The 26,637-nt window shown below is 36.7% G+C and overlaps 1 protein-coding gene and 1 long non-coding RNA gene across 3 annotated transcripts; one reads left to right on the top strand and one right to left on the bottom strand.

Annotated features, from left to right (window-relative positions):
* Positions 1-457: 457 nt before the first annotated feature.
* LOC112175938 (lysine-specific demethylase JMJ25) lies at positions 458-10,563 on the bottom strand. Its single transcript, XM_024313673.2, has 13 exons — positions 9,850-10,563; positions 9,636-9,751; positions 9,238-9,337; positions 8,994-9,135; positions 8,334-8,397; positions 7,473-8,238; positions 6,244-6,573; positions 4,924-5,418; positions 4,587-4,659; positions 4,409-4,494; positions 2,382-2,501; positions 1,815-1,876; positions 458-760 (listed from the first exon to the last, which is right to left on the bottom strand). Exons 1-13 carry the CDS (start codon positions 10,441-10,443, stop codon positions 688-690), a joined length of 3,021 nt encoding a protein of 1,006 aa, XP_024169441.1. The 5' UTR covers positions 10,444-10,563; the 3' UTR covers positions 458-687.
* Positions 10,564-19,405: 8,842 nt separating this feature from the next.
* Positions 19,406-21,462, top strand: LOC112175742. 2 transcript variants are annotated; one of them, XR_005804268.1, is made up of 6 exons: positions 19,406-19,600; positions 19,796-19,871; positions 19,978-20,068; positions 20,200-20,305; positions 20,428-20,683; positions 20,838-21,462. It is a non-coding gene; the product is annotated as an uncharacterized LOC112175742 (long non-coding RNA). The 2 variants fall into 2 exon arrangements; XR_005804267.1 differs by having other exon boundaries at positions 19,406-19,871.
* The last annotated feature ends 5,175 nt before the right edge of the window (positions 21,463-26,637 follow it).

Raw genomic sequence — 26,637 nt, 5'->3', positions numbered from 1 at the left:
TCAAGCAAAAAAGTCCAACATAGAAGAAAGGCATGTCCTTTTGATGCGTTTATGATGGAATAGAATTCAAACCTTGTGCATTTTTCATTGGTTACCCTCTCCCTTTCCCCAAGGGAATTCCTTTAATGAAAATTGATTTCTGCTCCTAGTTTCAACTACCAAGAGTGAGAGGCAATTGGGCGCTCTTCTTGGTCCCCAGTGATCAAGTAGATTACATGAATAGCTTTACATATCTGTGTTTAATCTCCAGTTTTCAAATGACTTAAAATGTCTAGAAATCATAGAAATCATTTTCATATCAATGCCAGACCGTTGAGTCTTATGAGCAATGATCAAGAGGAAGGGTGAGAGTTGGTAGCAATTAGATAAGATTTAGTCTTAAAATGCTTGTAAGAACACTGAAACCAAGATATCAGACAATGGTGGAAGAAATTCAAAGGCAGTAATACTTTAGATGCCACTGATCTAGCAGATCTTCATTACTTGTACTCAAAATAGTTACATTGGTTAGATAATAATACCAAAGAACTTATACTACATTACCACTGTAATACAATACTGATTTATACAAAAACTGGCTTTTGAACCAAAAACCTCCAAAACTTGACCAACAAGATTCACATGTGAACTTGAAGGGCAAAAGCCAGACTATCAGTTAATATATTACAACATATGAGTGACAAATAACTATGCAATATCCTGGACCATATAATCTCCATCACTCTGACTTGATTGAGGTGGATTAGTGACTTCCTTAGACCTGGAAATCAAATCATTAAGAAAAACCAGCCATCTCAATAACTATTGTAAAGAGTGCAACCATGGATGCAAGTTAAGAAACTAATTGCTCTCTAATAGCTGTAAAAGAAGCAACTTTTTCTTGATTTTCTCAGCTTAAATGAATTAATTTCAAGCTCCATAATTTTTTTTTTTCAAAATCTTATTTCTTCGTAACTTTGTAAGATGTGTCCTCCAAGTTAAAGAAAAAGCTTACAAGATCTGCAGACGGGGAAACAAAAGCATCACAGAGGCAAATACACACGACTAATGTAATAATTTGTTATCTTCATATCATCAGTTAAAGTACCCCAGGAAAATATAATGACAAAGTTAAACGTAAGCCTATGCACCTTAGATCCTTATGATATTTGCTAAAATGCCACTTCTGCTGCTTTCAGTCAAGATTTTAGAACCACTAGAATTCAATGCATACACACAGAGAGACACACTTATTATCTGTTACCATCAGTACACAAGAAATCCATTCAGTAATTGAATTAATCAGTTCAAAAGATTTGATAAATTTCTTTTTGAAAGAAGTCTAATTTTTAGATTTTGATACAGTGATTACTGAGTATAAATTTCTGTGTCCACTGTAGAGTAAGAATTTATCCACACCGTGCATACAGGCACGTGTATTTGCATTTCTGTTTAACACATTTCTGATTATGCATTTGTTTATGTGTGCGGGATGGTAAAAAAAGAAACAAATGTTTTTGCATAAAAAAAGAAACAAATGTTTTTGCACTTCAAATGCTCAAATGAGATCAAACAACAGTAATTTCCCACTAGTTAAATCGTATAGGTTTGGGATTCAATACAAGTATGATTAGTGATTTGATGAATCATATTAACAAAGCATGAAATGAAAAGAAGAGGCAGGTCCGATGACATAGATATTGAGGGATGAAAAGGGACGGTGGACTTCAGCTAAATATTAACTACATGCCATTTTACGTACACCTAACCATAGGATAAACCTTACAAAAGTTTCATAAGTTGTAACCAAATATCTACGTGAATATTTGACTAACCTCACATTCTGATTTAGTTCCTCCAGAGCATCAGTGACAGAATGAACAATCATTTTCTTTACCTGATTCAAGAGGAAAAAATAAGAGTTCTTTAAACCAAGGTGTTTCCCATAAGACACTCTCTTATCAATGTCATTATCTCCATGCACTTTATTCCAACAGGATTGTTAAATCATCACCTACTGAAGTCTCTACATATAACCCCTATATAAGATTTCATAACCCAGGTTAACATTATACTTATAACCCACATGTAGACACAAAGATACATATAGGTATATTCAACTGAAATGGAGACACCAATCCAACAACAATCTCAAAATCACACCAATAATTGTGTAGCTACTTGAACAAAAGAATATAAGATAAAAAGGCAGCTTTTTTTAGGCATAAGCTCAAACCATTTATTAATCACCAATATCAATAAAACGCCACAAGAAATTGAAAACTCAGAGTTAAAGGACATCTGCATGTATGTTTGGTTGCTTAACCGATAATACAGTATCCAAAAGAAAGAGCATGCTATTACTGCATTGACAGTCTCTTATAATGTGAAAGATGACATACCTCCAATTTGTCCTCTTTAGCCCTATGATCTTCTGGAAGTGTGCGGAATACTTCTGTCAAGTGAAAGCACTCGCCGACATTTTCAGGTGAGACAAAGTCCATTGCAACTTTGATGCATGACTGGAAAATGAAAAAGGATCTAATTAAGAAGTGTAACATAACATGTACAGAAGCATATATGCAAGTTAAATACTTCCATAGGAATACGTCCACTAAATGAGTAGTAGGTAAAGAAACATTGCTTTTGTCCAAAAGTAATTTTTAAGCCATCAAGTTTTATAGTGGTCGGTTGCATCTTAAGAAAGAAAAAATAAACATCTTCACTCAATTAGGGTCAGCAATAAGCATGCACAGATAGTCACAAACTGAACCATAATATGTCAGTAAGGTTTTCCAAACAACAAATAACACACCACCATGACTACCATGTATCAACCTCAACAATAAACATGCCTAGCACCTTAACAAGAAACACCCAACAACAACTACATGCCAAGAACCTTAACATATATAAGAGCCAACCTAACTCTCTAAGTACTAAAAGCAGAGAAATTTGGTAATACCTTTCTGCAATTTTCCCATATCACACACCTATCTTATACTCTTCAGCATTCTATACAAGGAATATTTACTGCATAAATATTACATCTTTATTATCACAATCGTTTTTCTACTCTAAAACTGGATACAGCTTAATCCCTTAATTCCAGCAATTACGTAAACCATCCATAGCCGATTGCTTAATCATAGGCTTAATACATTAATTCAAGAAATCATCTAAAAATCTCAAACACCCCAATCAAAAGTGACGCTGGTGCAACAAACTGTCAACACCTAGAGTTTGTGAAGCTATCAGCATGTTGCAAATATAATGAGACATAGCCATGAGAAAGATCATTGACATGAACAATGAAGGCCTTCAATGGTCGATTTTAGGTCGTTTAAGACAATGAGCAACCTCATAACCACAGTTTCTACTCTGGTTGCAGATATGTTTGTATTCATTACAACCATAACATTGTTTTGGTTCAAGACCTTTAGCTCTAACTACACAAAAGTAAAGCATAAAGTTTGTTAAGAGGCCTAGAGAGGTGGAACGAGCTATAGTCCCATCAACGATGACAGATAAACAGAAACAAGCAGCAGTCTTTCATGTTTCTAGTCTCAAATGTGAACAATTGGTTCTAGGGAAACTTTTTATCCTCGAATTATGACAAATGGAGATAGTGATCCAATTGGGGCAAGACTTTCTGTTTTTTGGTGAACGGAAGAAAGAGGAGAAAACAGTGGCTAGTGGCTATCTCCCTAAAATGGTAAGGACACTTGACTCCCAAACAGTACCACATCTTTCAAACCAATTGATTGACCAGGTCAAATAATGTCTGCTCACAAGAAGAAAAAGATTTTAAAAAAAAGCACCACAAGCCACAATCCTATACATATCTTAACCACCTCACTCCATTTTCCCCACCCATTGGGCATTTAGGGGTTTGTAGGATATATCACAGATAGTTCTGATTCCCTTCCTTATTTTCTTGTTTAACCCCCTTCTTTTCATAAATACTGATCAAATATTATGCTTCAAAAAGAAAAGAGAAAACTAAAACTAGAATTTATAAGAAATATATGTCATATGGCAATGGCAGTGGCTGGCCACTGAGGATGGTCAGCATTATGTTTGTAGGAATTTTAAGGTGCCAAAAGCGAAACTGATGGGGGAAAACAAAGTAAAAGAGAAACAAATTTGATGAATACCTTCTGTACGACAAATGTTTTCATAGAGAAGTTAACAACATCCAGTTCTAAATGCTATGTTTGCAATTGAGTGTAAATAATGATACACATGCATGGAAAAAACAAAACATTCAACATCTTGATTAGAAAAGTAAAAGGCATAATTCACATTTGAACCATGTGACACTATCACAGGAAAGATTCCTTACACCAATTAACAATATATAATTATATATCAACCTAAAATCCAAAATGAAAGAAAATCAAAACCATTTGAATGCTAAACAAGTTACCTTCAAGTTCCTGACTTGATGCGGACATCCTGCAGGAATAAAGACAGCATCTCCAAGGTTTTGAATGAAGGTCCATGGTTCAATTCCTATTAGAAGCATAAAAACTTAAGATATATACTTGAATCTGGATGAATTCTAAATCTGAAACTAATTATACACAAACAAGTAGCAAGCTAACCATATTCCTCTTTAAGCTTCTTTTTGTGCTCCATTGTAAGATAAAATGTCTGATCATGTATGGGATGAATAACCTACATACCATCATAGAAAAAAATAAAGAATTATATTTCAAAAAGAAATATGTGTAAATAGAAACAAAAGGTTATTAAAGGAGAGAGAATTTGGCACTCCACTGTACCACATGCACTCCACTTTTAACTTCATAAAAGTAGAGTACAAGTGGTCAAATATAAGGCAAAAGTGTAAACAACCATAGTAATCATGTAAGAGTAAAAAGCTATTTACTGTGTTATTTATGTTTGAATGAAAAATCTGGATATTTATAATGAGTTTACCTGCTGCAATGGACAACAGTGTATGTGCCTGAATTCCTTGAAATGCTTCATGAGATACTCCTGCAGCTTAGGAACATCCTGTCTACGGAATATGTCCCATAAAGCACCTCCCTCATTGACATCCGACTCTTCCAACTTATTTCCATAAATTCTTGCAGGCATTTCACCACCGATATCATGATCTAATTCTGCCTCTTTATTCTTTTCGGACACAGATCCCGTTGAAGCATCTCCAACATGTTGAACAATTGGATCAACCAGTTCTGGAACAGCTACACCACTGCTATTATTATCAACTTCATTAAGAAGTTGTTTATCATTACTGAAACAAGAATCACCAGCAGCCTTGCCACTATCAACATCATCATCCACAGTCTGACAATTGCCAAAAATTTCTCTTTGGTCTTGTTGAGCATGCTTCTTTTTCAACTTTTCAATGACAGTAAGTTGCTCAGGAGTAAGGTTCACTTCAGTGGTGTGTGTCAAAACATTCACCTGACAAATAGTATATATTGACAGTTACAATTAAAGAGAGGGGAGGAGCGATGAGCTGGCTCAAAGCAGGAACAAAAATTTGAACAAAAAAAAAATCATTTCAAGAAAAGTTCAATTGAGGTGTTGTTTAACAATGTTAGACATCTAAAGAACACCGAACCATTCAGAAAATATGATTAAAAAGGAAGCCAAGCACAAGTATGACACATGTGGTTGATTTTATTCTAATGTCTCTGATGAAATTAGTTTAAGTTTCTTTTGGCCTGATATACGTAGTTTCCCTCATTCCCTAACAGCTGAAGCTTTAGAGACCAGTGGTTTTCTAACATGGTGTAAGAGCTTTAGTCATAACTTTCCCCTTTGTTGATTTGCATGGTGTAGGGTTGAGGCTGAGCCAAACCCATTTCCTATAGACCCATAGGTAAGTCCAAATGAAGAATGTACATCAAGAAATTTGCCATTACAAATTTGTAAAACGTAGGATTGTAATACTTACACTTAATGTTATAATTGGTGCAACTGCACTAAGTAAATTAAAGTCAATATACAACTGAATAAGTTACAGTTGCCCAAGAAAAGAGAACACAACAACAATCTGGACCTACCTACATGCTAATAAACACGAGTATATCAACCTTCAAACCAGAGACCATGCTAGATAATCTATGAATATTTAAGTAAAGACTCCAACGCATAAAGAATTCGGTAAGAAAGCCCCCAAACCCACCTCTGCCACCCTTGCACCATCCAAACAGAATGAAAGAAAAAGAGGTTCTATGACCAACAAAACAAGCACAGTAGTAGAATTCTAGATAGCAAACATACCGCATCCGACATATCACAATGAAGCTTGGTTACAGAATCTCCACGTCCAAGCTCCTGGGAAAAACCATAAGCAATATATGTCTTTGGTCCCATGTCTGGTTTTACACATTTTGAAGGTAATTTGGCAAAAAGGTTTAGAGGACCATTGCGAGGATGAGTATATTCCTTATACGGCAGACAACAAATGAACTCAGCACCATGACGAGGAAGGCGCTCCTCAAATAAATTAGTTGGCGGCCAATCTTTCAGTTTCAATATCTGTGGCCAATTCTCTTTATCAAACCGTCCCTTTGAGTATCCAGTAAAAAATTGGTGGATATTGATATCCCCCTACATTAAATCATAAGGTCATGTTACATATCACCATCAAATCATCAAAAACCAGATAAATTTCAGTTTCAAAGAAAATGGATAACTATATGAGGGGGACAAAACTGGAAAGAAATGAAGATTACTGCCTTAAACAATCCACCAGTAAAAAAAATTAGAATACAATAAAAGTCATGTCACGATGACAAAGCTGATAAGAAATTAAGATCCCTAAACAATCCATCAGTAAATGAACTTTAGAAATAAATTAGCTCGGATTATTATATATCTTAAGAGACGAACAAAACATGAGAAAAATGAAAAATAAACACCTCAAATACCTTGCCAAATCTTTGGTTGATGACCATTTTCAATTCCAAGTGAATGTTCATTTCAATATCTGATAATGTCAGATTGTTTTCTAAATAAAGTAATAATCCTTTCCAAATCAAGAAAAGTTTTAATTTTTGAAAAAGAAAAATTGCTACTTTCAGCCTTCAGTTGCTTCGCTAAACAGAGAACATTTAATTCAACCTCAGATCAGATTGAGAACAAGTTCCCAACCATGCATGTAGTGCTACCAAACAGGTGTTCTGTGCCATGCTAAAGTTCTGTTTATAAATCCTGAACTATCAGAACTGATATTATGTTAAACATATATTTAACCAAAAGTACTTGGAACTTCATAAGCAAGAAAAAATGCATTACAAGAAACGGTCATTTTACTTTAGACCAGTGACAAATAAGATGTCAATGGCTAGTTGCCATTGTAGTATATTACCACCTGTATGCTTATTAACATTGCCATGCCAGAACTTTAAGGAGTGAAACATATTTAGAACACAATTGCACCTGGTAGTAAGCAATTGGAAGTATAACTATAAACAGGCATTGCAATTAAAATTCGGGGAATAACTGACCTCACACCAATCCAGGCAATCTATTGCTTTGACGTCCAAATGTTTACCGTGCTTAGTATGTTGCATCTGACGACAAGCCCGCCACATGACCAATGGTTCCCAGCTTAAACCTGATGCAGTTTCAAGTGCATTGCTAACGATAACAGGCTCACCCTTGATCCAATGCCACTGGAAATGCTTTAAATCCTCTACTTGGATATCTCCAGCCCTTGCACAGTACAGATAGTTGTCCTCAGAATTGTCTCGTGAAGCTGCTTTCCTTGATGCATTGATGCTCGAATTGACATCATCGACAGAGTTGAGACATGAACACCTCTCTGCAGAAGTTCTACTTGAATACACAAGTTTGTAAGCTTCATCTATCTCTTCTGCTTTCTTTACCAACTCTTTGACGTAATTTTTAGAAAACATGCATCTCAATTCTAGATTACCACTGCCACAACCTCCCATGTCCTCTGGGGGGCAAATTATGCTTCCATCTTCATATGATTTCCACTCAAATGTTCGCTTTCCAGAACTTTTGGGACTAGTTTCAGAGGGTGGCTCCACAACATTCCTATTTCTCTTTCCCTTTCTTTTTTTGTTGTCCTCTTCCTTTCCACCATGCAAATAAGGTAAGCCCCGAGAAACATACTCCAAAGTCACTTCCTCCCTACCTAGCTGCAATTGTCCTTCTCGAATCTCCCGGCAACAAATGAGGCAGAGGTCATATGAACATTTAGGACAGCTTCTGTGATAATCAAAAATAGAAGTTCTGCAGTTGTTGCTGACAAAGAAAACCAAACAAAGTTACTGTTGAATATTTGTTGTGGGGCTATGGAATATATCAAACAAAGGATCTAGCTATAGTACAGCCACTACCAATACACGCGAACATCAGCAGCACAGTCAGACTTTGGTATCTGGAGCTTCAAGTTAGATAATCCTGCCCAAAGTAAAAAAAGAGGATGAGACAATGAAAATTTTTCAATCAAAGTTTGTGTGTTAGGTCTCATATGGAATGCTGGTCACTTCTATAATGAATTAAGAGAAATTTGTATGTCTCTACTAATCTGACAAAAAAAAAAGCAATAGAAACCGGCCAAATGGAAGAATCAACAAGCACAATCCTCAATGACACAACATATGTAAAACAAGCAAGATTTATAGATATAAGCCAGAGTCACTGTCGTTTGAAGATGCTTCTCATCACCCAGATCAGTAAAAGGAACAAGGTATATATTCATGTTATGTTATCTCTAAGAAACACCCCTTCGTGTTATATAAATATATAAACATATGCATGTATGCATTATCATGAAGCAAAAAAAAAAAATATATATATATATATATATATAATAATAATAATCTTCATCGTAGCCACCTGAGCGGAAACCAACTATTATTTCTTTTTCAAACCATCATTAGACTTTAGTATATTTCCTTGCCTCAGAATCACAAAATCAAATGGTGGGGAAAGCAATAGTTGTGCCTCTAATGAGTTGCACACCTATGTGAAGTAAAAAAGTAAAAAAATCATACCTTTTCTCCTTGCCTCCATCGCCATCTCATTCTCTTGTTCTTCATGAATTCTTTTCAAGGATGGAAGCAGTGCATGAATTAAGTACTTAGAGTGCTCAATTCTTGCATCTTTGTCAAGTACTAAATCTTGGTTCTTCAGATTCTGCATTATAGACCACAAAATTTTGTCAAAATTGAATTACCAAAGGAAATAGCAAATCAACAAGACAGAGTTCAAAATATTTGAACACAAGGAGAGACTGACTTTAACTGGTATATCTAAGCGCAAGCATGCTTTGCAATTGCAATTTCCACGGCATACAGGACAAGCCTCAGCAATGGCATCCTCTGATGTATGTGGATACCTGTAAGATACAACTTGATATATATCAATCCAAAAATGGTTTCGGGGCAGTGCATCCGAGTTAAATGCATATAACTCAACTACACTGAGAAATCAAAAGAGCAGATTGCGTAATTCAATATCACCCAACACCAATAAAAAGAAGAACGTAATCCATAATCCTCTCGGTCATTATTTTAAAATCATATAATCAAACTAAGACGTACTTCAACTAATAGTAAACTCACAAATCAATCAATCCAACATCTTTTGCAGGTTAGTAATCAGAAATAAATAAGATGGCATAAATATATACATACCAATTCTCTATGCAAGGAACACAATATCGCTTTGTCCTGCACTTTTTGCACCGAACAACCCTTCCCTTATCATTCCTCTGACATTGGTGGCACATTAGGGATACCTCCTCAATCCACTGTTAAATCCAAAATCAGAAACTACATAAAATAAAAAATAAAATAAAAACACAATGGTAACAACAGAACATAACCAGAGAATCATAATAACCCTCACCTTTTTACGCTCCTCGGTTGATAGATGTCCCTGCTCCCTCAGAGGCCTAAACGAATAGCCTACCTCATTCCCATCTTCCTCCTCAGTTTTCGCACGCTTCCTATCGCGCTTCTTGTCATTATCCACTTCTAAAACACCTTTCTTTCCCCCTTCCTTCGCAAATGTCACCTTTTTCCTACCCTTCTTGTTCACAGAAGCACCATTCTCTTTACCTTTCTCACCATTTCCCTCTGCCTCCATAACTCTAACTCTCTTGTTCCGTTCAGGCCTCTTCCTCAAAGTCATCATAGAAATCTCATCACCACCAAAAGCAACCTCCTTTAGACCCCCATCACCATTTCCCACCAAACCCTTCTTACTCTTCCTCCCAGGCTTCTTCTTCTTCTTCACACTCACAGCAACTTCTTCCTTTTGATCGTTTCCCAAACCGTCCTCACCCTTCTCTACACCACCAAAAGACACAGCCTTTATCTCAGAAAGAACAACCCCATCACCATCTTCACCAACTTTGACAGCAACATCTTCAGTTTGATTTGGGTTATGGGTTTGCCGCTTCGCCCATCTCCCTCTTCCTCTGCCTCCCCCTCTCGCCATTAGAACGAGTTTGATCTTCTCTGATGGACAAAAGAGTATGTCTTTGTGTCTCTGTGTTTTATGTGTGAAATGGGTACAAGGGAAGTGAAGAGTCTTGTTTTGATCAAGGAAAGTGAAAACTGTGGGTAAATGGGTGATGGGTGGGTTTAAAAACCACGAGGGAAGAGAGAGAGAGAATAGGGAAACCGTGGGTGAGAAACTTAGGGGGGAAGTTTTTGAAAAAGTGGCGCCATAAGTTCAAAAAATGTGTTACTGTAAGAGTCTGAGAGTGTGACTGACTGACGGCGGGTTCTTTTCCACAAGTTATGATAAAATATTTGAGCTGGGTTGGGGATTTGGGAACACAACTCGATGGGAATTATTGCACAAAAAATGTATTAGAGAATAGAGAGTGGACGGAAAGGGGTGTTTTGATTTCTATTTATATATTCTTAAAATTTTAACTATTATAATGTCATGTCTTTGGATTTTTTAATTCTTTTTTTTATTGAAGATACATTTCATTAACACGTAATTGAACCATCAAACATGTCACAGCTGGTTACCATCGAATATGACTGCCTTGCTCTTGCCCATTGCGACTCGAGTTTCTATGATTTTGGTAATCATCATTGATGACATTCAAGAGGTCTTGCTGCAGGGTGTCCAGATCATTTTTGCTCGTAGAACTTGCACCAGCAAATATCGATTTTGAATCCGGTCAGAACTCAGAAGGAAGCTTGGTTCACTCAGGCTCCTAGTTGTATTAGTGACTTACTTCAACATGATTGTATCCAGCAGAGCTGGTCTCTCCTTTTAATGAAATTTTCTTCATTTCAAAAATTTGAACCATCAAAAATACAACGAAAATTAGTATCTAGTTTTACTTAAATGAAAGTGATAGAGGTAGACTAGAGGAAATTTTGGCCGATGTTATATGTATAGTATAGATACATGGGAAAGTAATTTTTCATTTTTCAATCTTTTCTTCTAATGACCCCACTCAAAATGCTCTTAGAAAGTTTGTTATGGATAATAATCATGATGTGTTGTGTATTTTGGAGCCTTTTGTCTCTTTTGATTTGGTTCCGCTTCGTTTTTGGAGGTCTTTGAATTTGATTGGTAGCGGTGTGTACAAATGACAGGGGTTCTTCTATTTCTAATATGTGGGTACTCTGCAAATCTTCTATACATCATGTGGTTAACATGCTTTCTAGGTCTGATCAACAAGTCTCTATTCAGGTGACATTTGATTCAGTTAATTGTGTGCTAACCTCTATCTATGCTCGTACAAGTATGAAGGATCGGCGTCGTCTCTGGATTGATATTGCTTCTATTAAGGATAACTTTGTTTCTGGCCCTTGGATTGTATTTGGTGATTTCAATGCAATTCTTGGGGCTTATGAGAAAAAGGGTGGTGCGCTAGTTTGTCAGCGGTCTTGTGAGGAGTTCCAAGCTATGTCTGATATCTGTGAACTTATTCATATTGACACTAAAGGGGCTGAATTTACTTGGGTTCGTCAGAGAGGTGTTAGGGGGAATGTAGAGGTAAGACTTGATTGTTGTCTAGCAAATCTCGCTTGGATGGACAGTTGGGATACGTTTGATTGCTGCACCTTACCACGGATATGTTCTTATCATAATCCATTACTTATGTCTTTTTCTAATGCTTTTGGGGCACATCAAAGTCTATTTCGGTTCGGAGAATTAATGTGGTTAGATCATGGTAGCTTTCATGGGTTTGTCAAGCAATGTTGGGATTCAATTACTGTGCATGGATGCCCTCTTACAATTTTGATTTCGACCTGATGATCGAAGGCCGGTGGTACTGCTTTAAGCATTGACGACCACGGCTGGCCCCAGGACTAGCACTATCACCACCTCTCGCGGCCGCAAGCAAGAATTAAACTTAACTTGGATCTAGATGATCAGAACTACCTGAACTGAAGATTGAAGAAATATATGGCTACGCTAGGCTAGGTCTTAATTTCTTGTGCTACGTACTATTAATTGAAAACTGAATTCATCTGGCATGTTATTATATAGATGGAGGCCACGGTGTTTCAATCCAAGTATGTGTAAGAAAGGGAATTAGAAAATGGAGAAAGCTCCTTCTTGATTTGGATTTTACTTTATTTTAGGCTTTTTTTTTTCTGTTTTTTTTTTTTAGCTTCAATTCATACCTCCAAAATTGGTATTTGACTATTTGGACGGAGTTATAGTTGATTTTGTCAACTCATGCCAAATTATTAATAAGGACACAAAAGAGGAAGAAAAAAAAAATTAACCCCGCCCCTCCCCTCCCATGATGTCAATGAGGTCTAAAACTGTGACATCCATGATATCAGTTATCCTAGATAACCAACATATCACAGCTCACCGACCAAAAAAAAAAAAAAAAAAACCTTTACAAACAGTATGTTTCGATGAGACAATTTGCAAAATTCTAAGCTGTGCATTGCCTATTATATTGCTGCTTGCGCTTTTTTTCCAACTCAAAGCAATTAGTAAATTTGTGTCTCTCTCCAAGCTAAGGAGCATTGTGTTAGACCGGCTTTGGAACACCATGACCACTTTCAGTACAGGCATCTGTACGTAAATCATAATTAAGTGATAAAAACTTTGTATCAAAAAACTCAGTTTAATTAAAAAAATTGAGAATTGAGAGTAATATCTAAACATCTCAGATAGCAGTATACCAACGTGCTTCTATAATCAATTGATTTAATGAAAAATACTGTATTGACTACCAACTGGAATTTTTTTTTTTTTTTTTTGTAGCTTAATTGTATGAAGGGTAAAATAGAATTGTGAAATCTTCAAAATTGAAAGAGGTTCGACTACTGATTTTGGAGGTATGAATAGAACGTAAAAGAAGAAGTTTTTATTGATTTTATTGGACAATGGGCGTTATGGGAAAATTAGGGAGGTCTAGATAGCAAATTGGTTATCTATAAAAGTAAGTTGGAGGTCTATTAAGTTGGGAGGTCCAAATGCCAAATTTAGAGGTATGAATAGAAGCTCCTTTTTTTTTTTTGGTTTTTTTTTTTGTTTCAAAAAAAAAAAAACTAGATGATCGAGTAGATGGGGACCCCCAAAAATAAACTAACTTACAAAATTACTATACAAATTCTCCCAAGTCTAGGAACGTCATTCAATATCATCAAGAAGGTTACTAATGACTCGAGAAGGAGGGTGCTCCATGTAGATAATACATATCTTAGTTCAAGCCACACTAGAGAACACATTTGTAACTATATTAATTTTCTGATATACATTCGAAACAATTTAATCTTCAAAATTCAAACCCAACTTTCATTTGCAAGTAGCTATTGAGCTATTGATAACATTCTTTAGAGGATGGATTTTTTTTTTTTGGTCGAATATGTTGGAGAGGAAAGATCCCACATTAGAAAAGTGACAAAAGAAAATATAACTTATAAGTGGGTGGCTCTTATCCAATTGTACCGAGACTTTTTGTGATTAAAACTCAACACCTATTGGGTGGTTAAGTTGGGACAGTATCGATACAATGGTAGGCCACGAGCCACGCTTGTCGCTGTTTAACATGATATCAGAGCGGGTCTCTCTCCAATTGCGTCTCTAATTATCATGGGGCAGAATTTGGGTTCCTTATATTGTCATCGGAATATTCTAATTGGATTGTTACCAAGTGTCCGATGTGGGCCTTGGATTGTTATATTAGCCAAGTCTATCGGAGACTTGTGTCCCAATTTACAATGTGGGAATTGGATTGTTAATTAATTTCACGTGCAAACCTAGAGCTAGGTTGCACGTGAGGGGGCGTGTTGGAGAGAAAATATCTCACATTGGAAAAATGACAAAAGAAAATATAACTTATAAGCAGGTGGCTCTTACCCAATTGTATCGAGGCATTTTGTGATTAAAACCCAACACCTACCGGGTGGTTAAGTTGGGACAGTATTGGTATAATAGTGGGTCACGAGTCACGCTTGTCGATGTTTAACAGAATAGAGGTTCATTAGGTGGACTAAAATTTTAGAGTCACACACACACACACACTCTCTCTCTAAGTATGTTATTTTCCAAGTGACCCAGCCTTGGGTTCAGATATGATTGATTGGTAATTTTGCAACATAGGATAAGGGATGTTAAAGCCTTTTTTTATTTTTTTTTATAAGGCAACGGAAGACTAATCCATTAATGATAAATCATACGACCTCACTCGGTCAAGCATGAAGGGTACAGAACGCCCCTCATATTACAATGCAAGCTCACAAAGAGTACTAAATCCAAAAAAAACTAAAGTTTATACTTCAATAAGACTTAAATCCTAAAGGAACTGCTGAAAAAGAAAATGCAGAACTTAAAAAACTCTCTAATCTTACATTGCCCTAAAATGGAACCAATGTCTTGAACATCTTGATGTCTAAGACCCTCTTGGTGTATCTTGCAACATTCAACACACCCACAACAACATTTTAGGAGTAGGTGCAGGACAAAGAGCATAACAGACCCCCCCCCCCTCTTGGTGTATGTTACAACATTCAACACACCCACAACAACATTTTAGGAGTAGGTGAAGGACAAAGAGCATAACAGACCCCCCCCCCCCCCCCCCCCCCCAAAAAAAAAAAAAAAAAAACCAAATACAACCCAAGTGTGAGAGAATAGGGGAATTGGCTAAACTAGGCCCATTTCTCTAGACTGCATCTCTGTAGCCTAGGAAGATACAAGCCCAAGGCCCACTGCCACACCCTACGCCCCCAATACCCAGCCGGCTGAATATGATCCTTCTGCGAAGCCGTCCGCTACCGCCTAATCAATCCGGCGGCCTCTCCAAGTAGGAGACCATGGCAACCATCTTGTCGGCCACCAAACCTGTACAAGCGATCGCACTCGCTGCACAAGACTAATCCTTTAAGCACGAACTAAAAGCTTCAACCGGCAATCCAAACGCCGAACTTTAGGAGATCTTCTCCGACCTCGCACCTTCGTCAAACTCGAGAACTTGTCACTGATCTCCTCTTCTTCAAACCTCCTCCGCAAGCCCAATTTTATTTTAGGCATACTGGTCGAATTATCTCCTAACTTTTTTCATCTTTGTCAATTTGTACCCTAATTTTTTTAATTGGTTAGATCCATAATTTTTATACCTTTTATTGTACTGCCTACTGTTAATTTACCGATTTATTCTCTATGGGTTATTATCACAAATGGTACATGAACTTATCATCTATCTTATCGATAATACCTAAACTTCAATTTTGATCACAACCAGTACCTGAACTTTTTGATTTCATTTCAAATGGTACTATCACTAACTTCCGTTAATGTTCTGTTAAAATCTAACACGTGCAAAACACATGACTTATACTCAAGAGTAGTTTGACAAAAATACTCATTTAAATAATTTTGTTTACTTTTTTTTTGAGGTAAAAGAGGTCAGCCTTTATTGAGAATTTGGAAAATTACATATGATAACGTTCAGCTGCAATAGCAGCTAATAAGAAGGAAGGAGGAGAAAAATAAAAACATTCATGTACTAGAGAACTAGCATGCGCAGCCATTAGGTGTGCAACCTTGTTGGCATCTCTTCTAGTGTGAGTAATCTGCAAATTGGGATTTGAAGCCAATATGGAGTTTAGATCCTCATAGATACGGCCCAGCAAGGAAGTATTAGGCCCTAATTTTGTTTACTTGATATTTGATCAATTAATATGTTAATAAAAATAGAAGTTCAATTAAAAATAGAATTAAAAAAGTATCTCTACCCTCTTATGAAAATAAAATTTAAAAACAAGATCTCAACAAAAATTAATTTGTTTTATAGATACAGACAAAACATTTCAAATAAAACTATAAGAAAAAAAATTTGGACAAACTATAAAACATTTAATATCAAAACTTTCATAATTTTTTTTTTCCTTTCATTCATATTTTTAATTAAAGTTGAAAGTTTTTCCTTTTGATAGTCTCATTTTTTATAGCCACAATATAAGTGAAAATAAGTGATATTACAAAAAAGAAGAAGGTAATTTTACAAATGTATCCTTGAAAAATGAGTCACATGTTTGGCACATGTCAGTTTTTAACGGAACATTAACGGAAGTTAGTGATAGGTACCATTAATAATTGAAATAACTTCGAAAAGTTCAGATACTGATTGTGAACAAAATTAAAGTTCAAGTACCATTGATAAGATAGAGGATAAGTTTAGGTACCATTTGTGATAATTATCCATTCTCTATCGTTATTTTGGTTAAGGACCTGCAACAATCAATTTTCATAAAGTTCATCTCATGTGGATAGCATGTAGCATTGATGAGTATTTTTATAATTTTAATTTGAAATACATATATTTATGATTTTGTATTATCTTTAAAATATTTAAAAAAATATGTACAAATAACACATTTTGGGTGAAAACTCAGGCTTTCTTAAAAAAAAAATTCTTCACACATGCTTTGCATGTGCAAGTTATTATTATTTTTTTTAGAAAAAAAAAAGTTGGTTATCGCAGAGAAAGCAAAAGGGAGAGAGAAAAGTGGGTTGTGGGTACTTTTTTTAATTTTTTTTTTAATAAAAATACATTTTGTAAATGTCTTAATTATCCTTGTGATTTAATTAATTCTCAAAATTTACTAATCTTCTAGGGTCAATTCTGTCAAAATATTATATTTTGGCTAACAAAACTTCTTCTCTTAATAATAGTATAGATAATAAAAAATTGAGTTTCATAGGAAATTTGGATGAAATTCTAGAATAGTAACGGCAAATTGAAGACCGTCAACGCCTTTTTTTTTTTATTTTGGCAGAGCCAATACGTTAACGTCCGTGTTTCACTAAGCTGGGAATGAAGCTACTAATACTTGAGCTTCAGTGTTCACTAGCTGATCGCAATTCGCAAATCGCAATGGCCTCTCTTCTGCAACCTTCAACGCCGCCTTTGTTATCCGGATGGTCAGTGACTCTCTACCCACACTCGTTCTTATTTACATTGATTATTAATCGCTTCTTTTCTTTGTACGTTAATATCCTTTCATGCATGGCTTTCATTTAAACAATCAAGGGAGCAGTTGTTTTCAGAGGCTTGTGTCCAAGGAAATCGTATAGGCTTTGATCAATTCATGTAAAGTGAATAACGTTGTTCATTCAATTAAGTGTGGGTATCCGATTTTGAACAATTTGAACGATTTGCTGCCATGAATAATTGAAATCCCTCTAGTTATCACTGTCATTATGACTTGCGCTTGTCCTATTATATATTAAAGGCTCAAGAGCCAGAGTTGATTGCAATTGCATATTGGTGAATGGTGAGGTCCTAAACTTGGTCTTAATTTCCGAAATCTTTCTTGTACAACAAGCTTCAATGTGAGACATTAGCCACAACAAATAAACTGATTCGTTTGTGTATGTCCGTGAATACTAACTAATTCCGGAGACTAAATAGGTTAATTAGTTCTATTTAGATTTGGGCATTTTAATGTTATTACGATTAACGTTGTACTTGGGGAGTTTCGATCACTATGGTTGGGCTGATGACACCAAGGCTTTCTATTAGCTATTTCACTAGTGCTGATGTGATTGTCTTGGCATGCAGGAACCTTCCAAGTAAGTTGTCAAGGGAAGACCTAATTCTTCCGCAGTTCTTTTTGGAACTGCTTTATGATTCTGTGAACCAGTTTTAATCCGTGGGTTACAATGTAATGTCCTTTTTCTGTTATTTTTCGATCGGGTTCTATTTTATGTTTCTGTACTTAATTGGGTCTTTTTCACTACAATAGTAAAATGCTTTAACAACACGCAATGCAATTTGATATCTGAAGAGTGACATCTTCTTTCAGGTCGACATTAAAAAGAAACACCGTACCCACGACTTCGAACTTAGAAGGGTGATATCTTCCTTCAGGTTGCTCACTTTGATACTTCTTTCCAGTATACCACAAGCATTCAGTTTCTAAAGGTAAGAAATGATATTTGAGGTCATTATTTTACTTGTTTTGTTACTGGACATGGTTTTAGTTTGTTTGGACATCTTGGGAGGACCATAAGTAGTAATGTTGAGCTTGTTTGAAATTATGGGGTTTCTAGATTTATAGAATTTTTACGATTTGACATGGATTCTCCCAAGTTGGTTATGGCCCCTATATATGTGGTTGCTTTTTAATTTGTTGATGTTAGGGATTAAGTACACGGCTGAATAGAATTTGATTGACTTTCTTATGATCATATAACATGACAAAACATGAAGATTTAAATCCAATTTTATTGTTTACCTGGATCTTCTAAGGTTTAATAGCCAAGCATGGGGAAGCAGAAACTATTGATGTTCCTACCGATAAGGATATACTGACTGAATTTTCTTTAGAGGTGATATATCTGGAACATTTGTGACATCAATGAATGAGCTGATGTTCCGACAAGTCATTTCAAAGTTGCGTTATGCATTTGGTGAGTGAAGGAGACACATGACTACAAGCTTCTGTCTGCAGCTGGTCCTCTCATTGGAAAGATAGATACGGTGATCACATCTTTCATTAGCTTGAAGTTTTAGGTACATCCTTTCTCAGCTTAATACCTGAATACTTTGATAATTTATAAGTGTCAAATTAATGACACGTACTTTATGATTGCTAAAGTCGTACCTGTCTGCGCATTAAATGTATAGACATCTAGGTAAAAATATACATTAGATTCACATGATCATGTTCTGACTGTTAACAGAAAATGAACAAGTTGTTGATGGAGAAGAATGATCGACGGCAGAATCAGGTGTCTCAGCTTGTTTGTGAGAATGGGTACATGCGCCAACAGCTGCATACAGTAAGCATTTGCTGGCTTTCTTTCTTTTCTATTTCCATTTCCTGTGTCCACTTGGTGGGTGCTTGTTTGAAATTTCCTTTTTCTATGATTATCAAGGACATTCTTTCCTTGAAGATTTTACCTTCACTTCTTTAAAAAAAAAAACTATATTGTGAGAACTTTTATATTTTGTCTTTTAGTATGCTTTCTGTAGTTTAGATTGTACGTCAAGTATGATGTGTTTGTTTACTTCTTAATTTCTTGATCAATCTTTCTATACTTACACTGTGGCTAAGTTAAGAAATTTCAGACAAAATAACTGCATGTATTCCAATTCAGCGAAGTTAGAACTGACAGACAAAATAACTGCTTTCTATAGTTTAGATTGCATGTACGTCAAGTATGATGTGTTTGTTTACTCCTTAATTTCTTGTTCAATCTTACTATACTTACACTGTGGCCAAGTTGAGACATTTCAGACACGATAACTGCATGTACTCCAATTCAGCGAAGTTATAATCGCAAAATGAACCGAAGACTTTTCCATATTTTGCTGTTTGTAACCCTGAAGTGATTTTTTTGGTAGGCATCAGCTACTGATGCAAGCTGCGACTCTCTGGTTACAACTCCTCAGCATTCAGAGATGCTAATAATCCTGATGGGTAATTCCTAGCTACAACTAACGGACTTACAGTTTTTTCCTGATAAGTATGTAGTAGCACTAATTCTTTGTTATCGATGAGCTAATCTTTCTTATGTTTTTGGCAGACTCCTCTCCATAGCGGAGGAGACCTTGGCAGAGTTCCTTTCTAAGGCTACAGGAACTGCTGTCGATTGGGTCCAGATGCCTAGAATGAAGGTTATCTTTTCTTTTTATCACTTTGTGAAATAATAGTTTCTGTTTTCTTTTCCTTGTTAAGTTTTGTGCAAACTGGTTCTTTATGTTGCTATTCATTTCCTGCTGAATCCTATGTTTAATTATTTTGGCAGCCTGGTCAGGATTCGGTTGGGATATATCTTTGCTATTTCATAAAGTTGCAGTGGAGTGGAAGCTCGAGCCAGTGGTCTCGTAAGTTTAGAGCCTACGACCGCAAGTGTAAACATCTTCGAATACCGCTCAACCTCTCTCTTTTTTTTTCTTTTTTTCTTTTGGGCTACATAGTTTAAGGCAGTGTACGTTTCATTTGATAAGGTTTACGAACTCTTCATATTTAACAGATTGCGGAGATCCTTAAAGATCGTCCATCTTGGTTCCGGAACTGTCGGAGCCTCGAAGTTTTTACATGTTTGCTGCTGGAAATGGAGGGACTATAGAACTCATATATACACAGGTGCACAAAAATCGTTGAATGTTTTCTGGAATAAATAAATAACATTTTAACTTCTCCAGACATATGCTCCGACTACACTGGCTCCTGCAAGGGATTTTTGGACCCTAAGATACACTACTAGTTTAGACAATGGCAGTTTTGTGGTAAGCATGTCTCGTGTTGTACCTTATGCGGCGGTCATACTGCTTATAAATAGTCCGAGTCAGCTCTTTTTCATTTATATATATAATTTGTGATCAGTTGATATTTGATATAACCTAATGTTCTCCATTCATGTTTTGTTGTCTAAATTTCAAGGTATGTGAGAGATCTCTTTCTGGTTCTGGCGCTGGCCCCAATGGAGCTTCTGCTGCCCAGTTTGTTAGAGCAGAAATGCTTCCTAGCGGTGATGGAAGCAATTGCGATGGCATTGGTTGTTGGCTAGGAATTCATCTAGACATTTCTTAGGTTGGAGATCTATTCCTTGTGTTTCAAGTTCTGCTTAATTTACAAGTTGAGGCTTCAGCAGTGATTGTGGATTTGGCTTTTGCCAAGGATCAGAATTTTCAGGAGGTTCTTATAGAGACTGATTCCAGCTCTGTTTATACTGCTGCTGTGGATTTGACTCATATATACCCCCTCATCGGAAATTCTACCCTCTTGTTCAAAGAATTAGAAGTCTGAGCAAAGGTTTCAGGTAATTAATGTAATTTGGAGCTAGATCAAAAGGAGTGCTAACAGTCGGTAAATATATGGTTTAATTGCTATATTAATAGAAAAATCAAGAAATCATTTATGAGTCAAACAGAACAAACACAAAGGGAAAGTTTGGGAATTTCTGATGTATTGATATTCTCCAAAGATGGAGTACATATACAAAGTATACACATTCCTAATAGGAAACTAATTACACCGTGATATTCTCCCCCTTAACTACATAATATTCTCCTTAACTATACAATCCTAATTATACTACAATTCCTACAATTATGGAGAGTGACTCACGCCAACACTCCCCCTCAAGTTGGAGCATACAGATCACGGATGCCCAACTTGTCAAGTGAGTCAGAAAACGCCCTGCTAGAAACTGCCTTTGTAAGACTGTCCGCCAACTGCTCCTCAGTAGGTACGAAGGGAAAAGAGATGATTTGTTGATCCAGCTTCTCTTTGATGAAGTGTCTATCAACCTCCACATGTTTTGTGTGATCATGTTGGACATGATTATGAGCAATTTCAACTGCAGCTTTGTTATCACAGAATAAGGGCATGGCTTTCTTCTGCTTGAACCCCAAATCCCTCAACAAGTGCCTCAACCACAAGATCTCACAAATTCCACGAGCCATTCCTCTATATTCTTCTTCAGCACTAGAATGGGCCACCACCTTCTGTTTCTTACTCTTCCAAGTAACTAAATTCCCACCTAAAAACGTACAGTATCCGGAAGTGGACCGTCGATCAGTTATACAACTTGCCCAGTCTGCATCTATATACCCCAAAACATCCAAATGCCTATGCTTAGAAAACACCAACCCCCTTCCAGGAGCAGACTTTAAGTACCTCAAGATCCTAACTATAGCTTCCATATGAGCCTTACTAGGATTATGCATGAACTGACTCACAACGCTAACTGCATAAGCTAAGTTTGGTCTAGTGTGTGACAAATAAATTAATCTTCCAACTAACCTATGATATCTTGCCTTATTCATGGGTACTTGATTTGCATACTCAGCTAACCAATGGTTCTGCTCAATGGGTGTGTCAGCTGGTTGGCAATCAAGCATACCCGTCTCTGCTAATAAGTCAAGGACATACTTTCTCTGGCTCAACATAATACAATCTTTTCCTCTAGCAACTTCAATTCTCAAGAAATATTTCAAACTCCCCAAGTCTTTCATTTCAAATTCTGCTGACAATACACTCTGCAACTTCTTAATCTCCTCAAGATCATTACCTGTCACCACTATGTCATCCACATAAATAATTAAAGCTGTAACTTTACCTTCTGATGCTTAAGGAATAGGGTATGATATGAATTGCTCTGCCTGTACCCAATCCTCCTCATGAATGTCATGAATTGACCAAACCAAGCTCTTGGAGATTGTTTGAGGCCATATAGGGACTTCCTTAAACGACACACCACCTTGACTCTAGTGGAAGTACCATATCCGGGAGGCAAGTCCATGTATACTTCTTCATTCAAATCACCATGCAAGAAGGCATTTTTTACATCAAATTGTTGCAGAGGCCAATCAAGATTAGCTGCTAGAGACAGAAGTACCCAAATTGTATTGATCTTTGCTACTGGTGCAAAAGTTTCATCATAGTCCACACCATACTTCTGGGTATAACCCTTCGCTACTAGCCTTGCGTTATATCTGTCCACCGAACCATCTGAATTGTGCTTCACTGTATACACCCATCGACACCCAACTGTTTTCTTTCCAGGAGGTAGTGATACTAACTCCCACGTTTGATTTTTTCAAGTGCATCCATCTCTACAGCCATTGCTTTTGCCTACTTCTCGTCCTTCATTGCATCCTGCACTTTACTAGAAAGTGACACAGATGATAATTGATTCACAAAGGCTACATATGGTTTAGACGACCTATGAGTAGACACATAATTAGTTACAAGATATTTGGTCTTAGCACACAAGCTTGGTTCATATTTCTTGGTAGGTTGGCCACGATTGGACCGTTCTGGTAAGACTCGTGTTTGAACATATGTAGAATCAGTTAAAGGAGTAACACTATTAGACAAAGATGGGTTATGGGACAAAGGCAACCTACTACGTACCTCAGATGAAGATTGAACAGGGGAGACCACTGATGGAGAGGGAGAGACTGAATGATTAGGAGCTTCTTCTTGAAGGGTAGATTATTCGGCAATTGCATTTTCTGTGTCGAAACTCATAATGCTCTGTTCGGCAGTCGCATGGCGAAGAGTAGACGATTCAGTAATTGTCTTTTCTGTTTCGGAACTTGTAATGCTCTGTTCGGCAGTTGCATGGCGAAGGCTAGACGATTCAGCAATTTCCTTTTCTGTTTCGGAACTCGCAACGCTCTGTTCGACAATTGCCTTTTCTATTTCTGCAGGAGTGTCATTGTTTTCTGAGGCATTTGACACTTCCTCTTCCCAAACCAATTGATCGTTTGAGATAAAGCGATCGATCGTTGGCCTTGTTTGGCACTGTCCTTCATAAAAAACACTCTGCTCCCCCTGACTATGAGTTGTAGAAGGTGGAAAATAACATGTATCCTCACTGAATGTCACATCCATGGTGACATAAAATCTTTGAGAGGGAGGATAATAACACTTGTATCCTTTCTGCTGAGTCCCATACCCGACAAATACACACTTGAGAGCCTTTGCATCTAACTTAGAACGTTGGTTCTTATAGAGATGGACATAGGCTACACAACCAAAGACACGAGCAGGAAGGGTATTAAGAGATGGGATAGAGACATAACTAGACAATACCTCGAATGGAATACGACCTTGAAGAGAGGAAGATGGGAGACGATTAATAAGATGGGAGGCACTCAACACTGCCTCTCCCCAAAGGTATTTAGGCATATTGGCACTAAGGAGAAGGGCCCGACCCATGTCTAACAAATGTCGATTCTTCCGCTCAGAGACTCCATTATGTTCTGGTGTTTGTGGGCAAGTGGTTTGGTGAACAATTCCATGAGATTGGAAGTAATCACGAAATGAATGATTAACAAACTCCCCCCATTATCAGACCGAAAGACCTTAATACGAGCATCATATTGGGTACGAACAAGATTATGGAAGGCTGTAAAGGCAGAGAAAACTGCATCTTTTGACTTAAGCAAAACAACCCAAGTTAATCTGGTGAAGTCATCAATCAATAAAACAAAATAATGCATTCCTGAAAGTTGAATTTCTTGAAGGTCCCCATAAATCAGAATGAATTAATTCAAAAGGCATTGTACTAGACTGAAAGCTAGAAGGATAACTAGACCTATGACTCTTGGCTAAAGCACAGGTTTCACAATGTGGACTAGAATCACTTATTCCAAAAAAAAGAGAAGGCATGGACTTCTTCATGACACCAAAGGATGGGTGACCCAAACAACGATGCCATAACCACAATTCATTCATCCGATTAGAACTCAATGTCAGGGCAACATGACCTTGTGGACTTGATGGTGCTTGTGTCGGTCCTCCGTACATGCAATCCAAGTGAAACAGTCTCTCCCTCAAATCTCCCTTGCCAATTATCATCCAAGTACACAGATCATAGGATAAAAGGTGACAGAGCATTTGTTTTGTGTGTTTAATTGAGACACAGACAAAAGATGATGAGATAAATAGGATACATAGAGGACATTATAAAGAGTAATGGACGGTGTAACCTGGACTGACCCAATTCCTAAGACCGGAAAGGACTCACCATTGGCATTAGAAACATGTGTTATGGATGGGGAGGACAAAGTGACAAAGAAAGACTTATCATAGGTCATGTGATCAGACGCACCAGAATCAATTATCCATATATTACTACCAGTAAAGCCAGAAACATTTTAAGCGACACCAATTTTACCTCGATTCTCCTGAGTTAGGGAAACATTACCCATAGTTTGATCTAGATCTTCCACATTATAGAAATCAGGTTCTTGCTCCTGCACCAGTTGGATTGTCGCCGTGCTTTTCTGACCATTGTTACTTCTTTTCCAACCAGGATTATTGGAGTTGAGTCTTAGCAACTTGGGGCATTGACTCTTGTAGTGGCCAATAGTTTTACAATAGTTGCAAGTCAACTGATTGTTGAACAACGAACTAAGGGACAAATATGCCATGCTTTTCTTCAAGCAGCAACACAAACCACAAAATTTGACACGGCTAATGAAGGAGAGGCTGACAGCAAAGTATTGCAAACTTTAGGGTTCTAGGGCAAAAGGAACAGAGGATGAAGACAAAGGACAAACTCTTAAAGAGTACAAAGAAAAATTTGCAGTGGAAACAAACGAACAGAGTCCAGACGGATCTCTGCTCTGATACCAAGTCAAACAGAACAAAGACAAAGGGAAAGTTTGGGAATTTCTGATGTATTGATCTTCTCCAAAGATGGAGTACATATACAAAGTATACACATTCCTAATAGGAAACTAATTACACCATGATATTCTCCCCCTTAACTACATAATATTCTCCTTAACTATACAATCCTAATTATACTACAATTCCTACAATTATGGAGAGTGACTCACGCCAATATTATGTAGATAATATACCAAATAGAATGTATAAATCTAAACAATGCAAGACAAATAAAAGTTAGAAAAACCTTAAACAATATGGTCGAGTCTAGAACTTGGTTCTATGTCCTTCAGACGAAATTGCCTCCTCATCGGTGCTTAAAGGTTTCAATGACAAATGTCTCCCATAATACAACGACCTTCTTCTTGTGGTAGATTGTGTATGAACTCTCTCTTGAAAAGGACTCAATTGGTTTTCAAGACACTAGGAAAAACTCATATATAAAAAGAGAGAAGGAAAGATGAATTCAATGACTTTTTTAGAATGTGGTGTGACAAGTATTTTATAGATGTAAGATGACTCTTGGAAGAAAGATGATTTTTCACCAAAAATGTCTTTTGTGAACAATCATGACTTCTCATTGTATAGTCATTTACAAATATTCAACTTCACACATTTTCACTCATCAACAAATTATGGAAAATAAAATAATTAATATTAAATTTTCCAACACTAATGCCGTGGTGGATTGTCTTGTTGTGCAGGCTAAAAAGGGAATAGATATGGGGGACTGGATCAGTAACCCACCATTGCCTTTCTTCAACATTTTGAAGCACGATGGCTTACCTGCACCTCCTAGAAATGATGTACGTTGAGTCTGTTTGAGTTTCTGGTGTATTGCTTTTAAGTTGTATTTGCTCTCTCCCACTTTTGTGGTTCTATTGAAGTTTTATAGGCCAAAACAAAAATTTATATGTGCAGGGTAAGTATATAGTTTAGTCAAAGCTGTTGGGTCAAGATGATTTTCAATCATCATAGAAACGAGCTAGGTCATGATCAGTTAATCTGGTACATTGTTTTTTCTTTCTTTCTTTTTCTGATAAATCAATCTTAT

The sequence above is a fragment of the Rosa chinensis genome, chromosome 7, assembly GCF_002994745.2.
Source record: "Rosa chinensis cultivar Old Blush chromosome 7, RchiOBHm-V2, whole genome shotgun sequence".
Classification (NCBI taxonomy): domain Eukaryota; kingdom Viridiplantae; phylum Streptophyta; class Magnoliopsida; order Rosales; family Rosaceae; genus Rosa; species Rosa chinensis.
This window is presented reverse-complemented; position numbering and strand designations above follow the sequence as displayed.

Coding starts and splice junctions, on each gene's coding strand:
- LOC112175938 (XM_024313673.2), bottom strand. CDS start 10,443: ATGGCGAGAGGGGGAGGCAGAGGAAGAGGGAGATGGGCGAAGCGGCAA. Junction 9,338..9,635: donor GTTCCTTGCATAGAGAATTG/GTATGTATATAT, acceptor TGTATCTTACAG/GTATCCACATACATCAGAGG. Junction 9,136..9,237: donor GCTTAGATATACCAGTTAAA/GTCAGTCTCTCC, acceptor TCTATAATGCAG/AATCTGAAGAACCAAGATTT.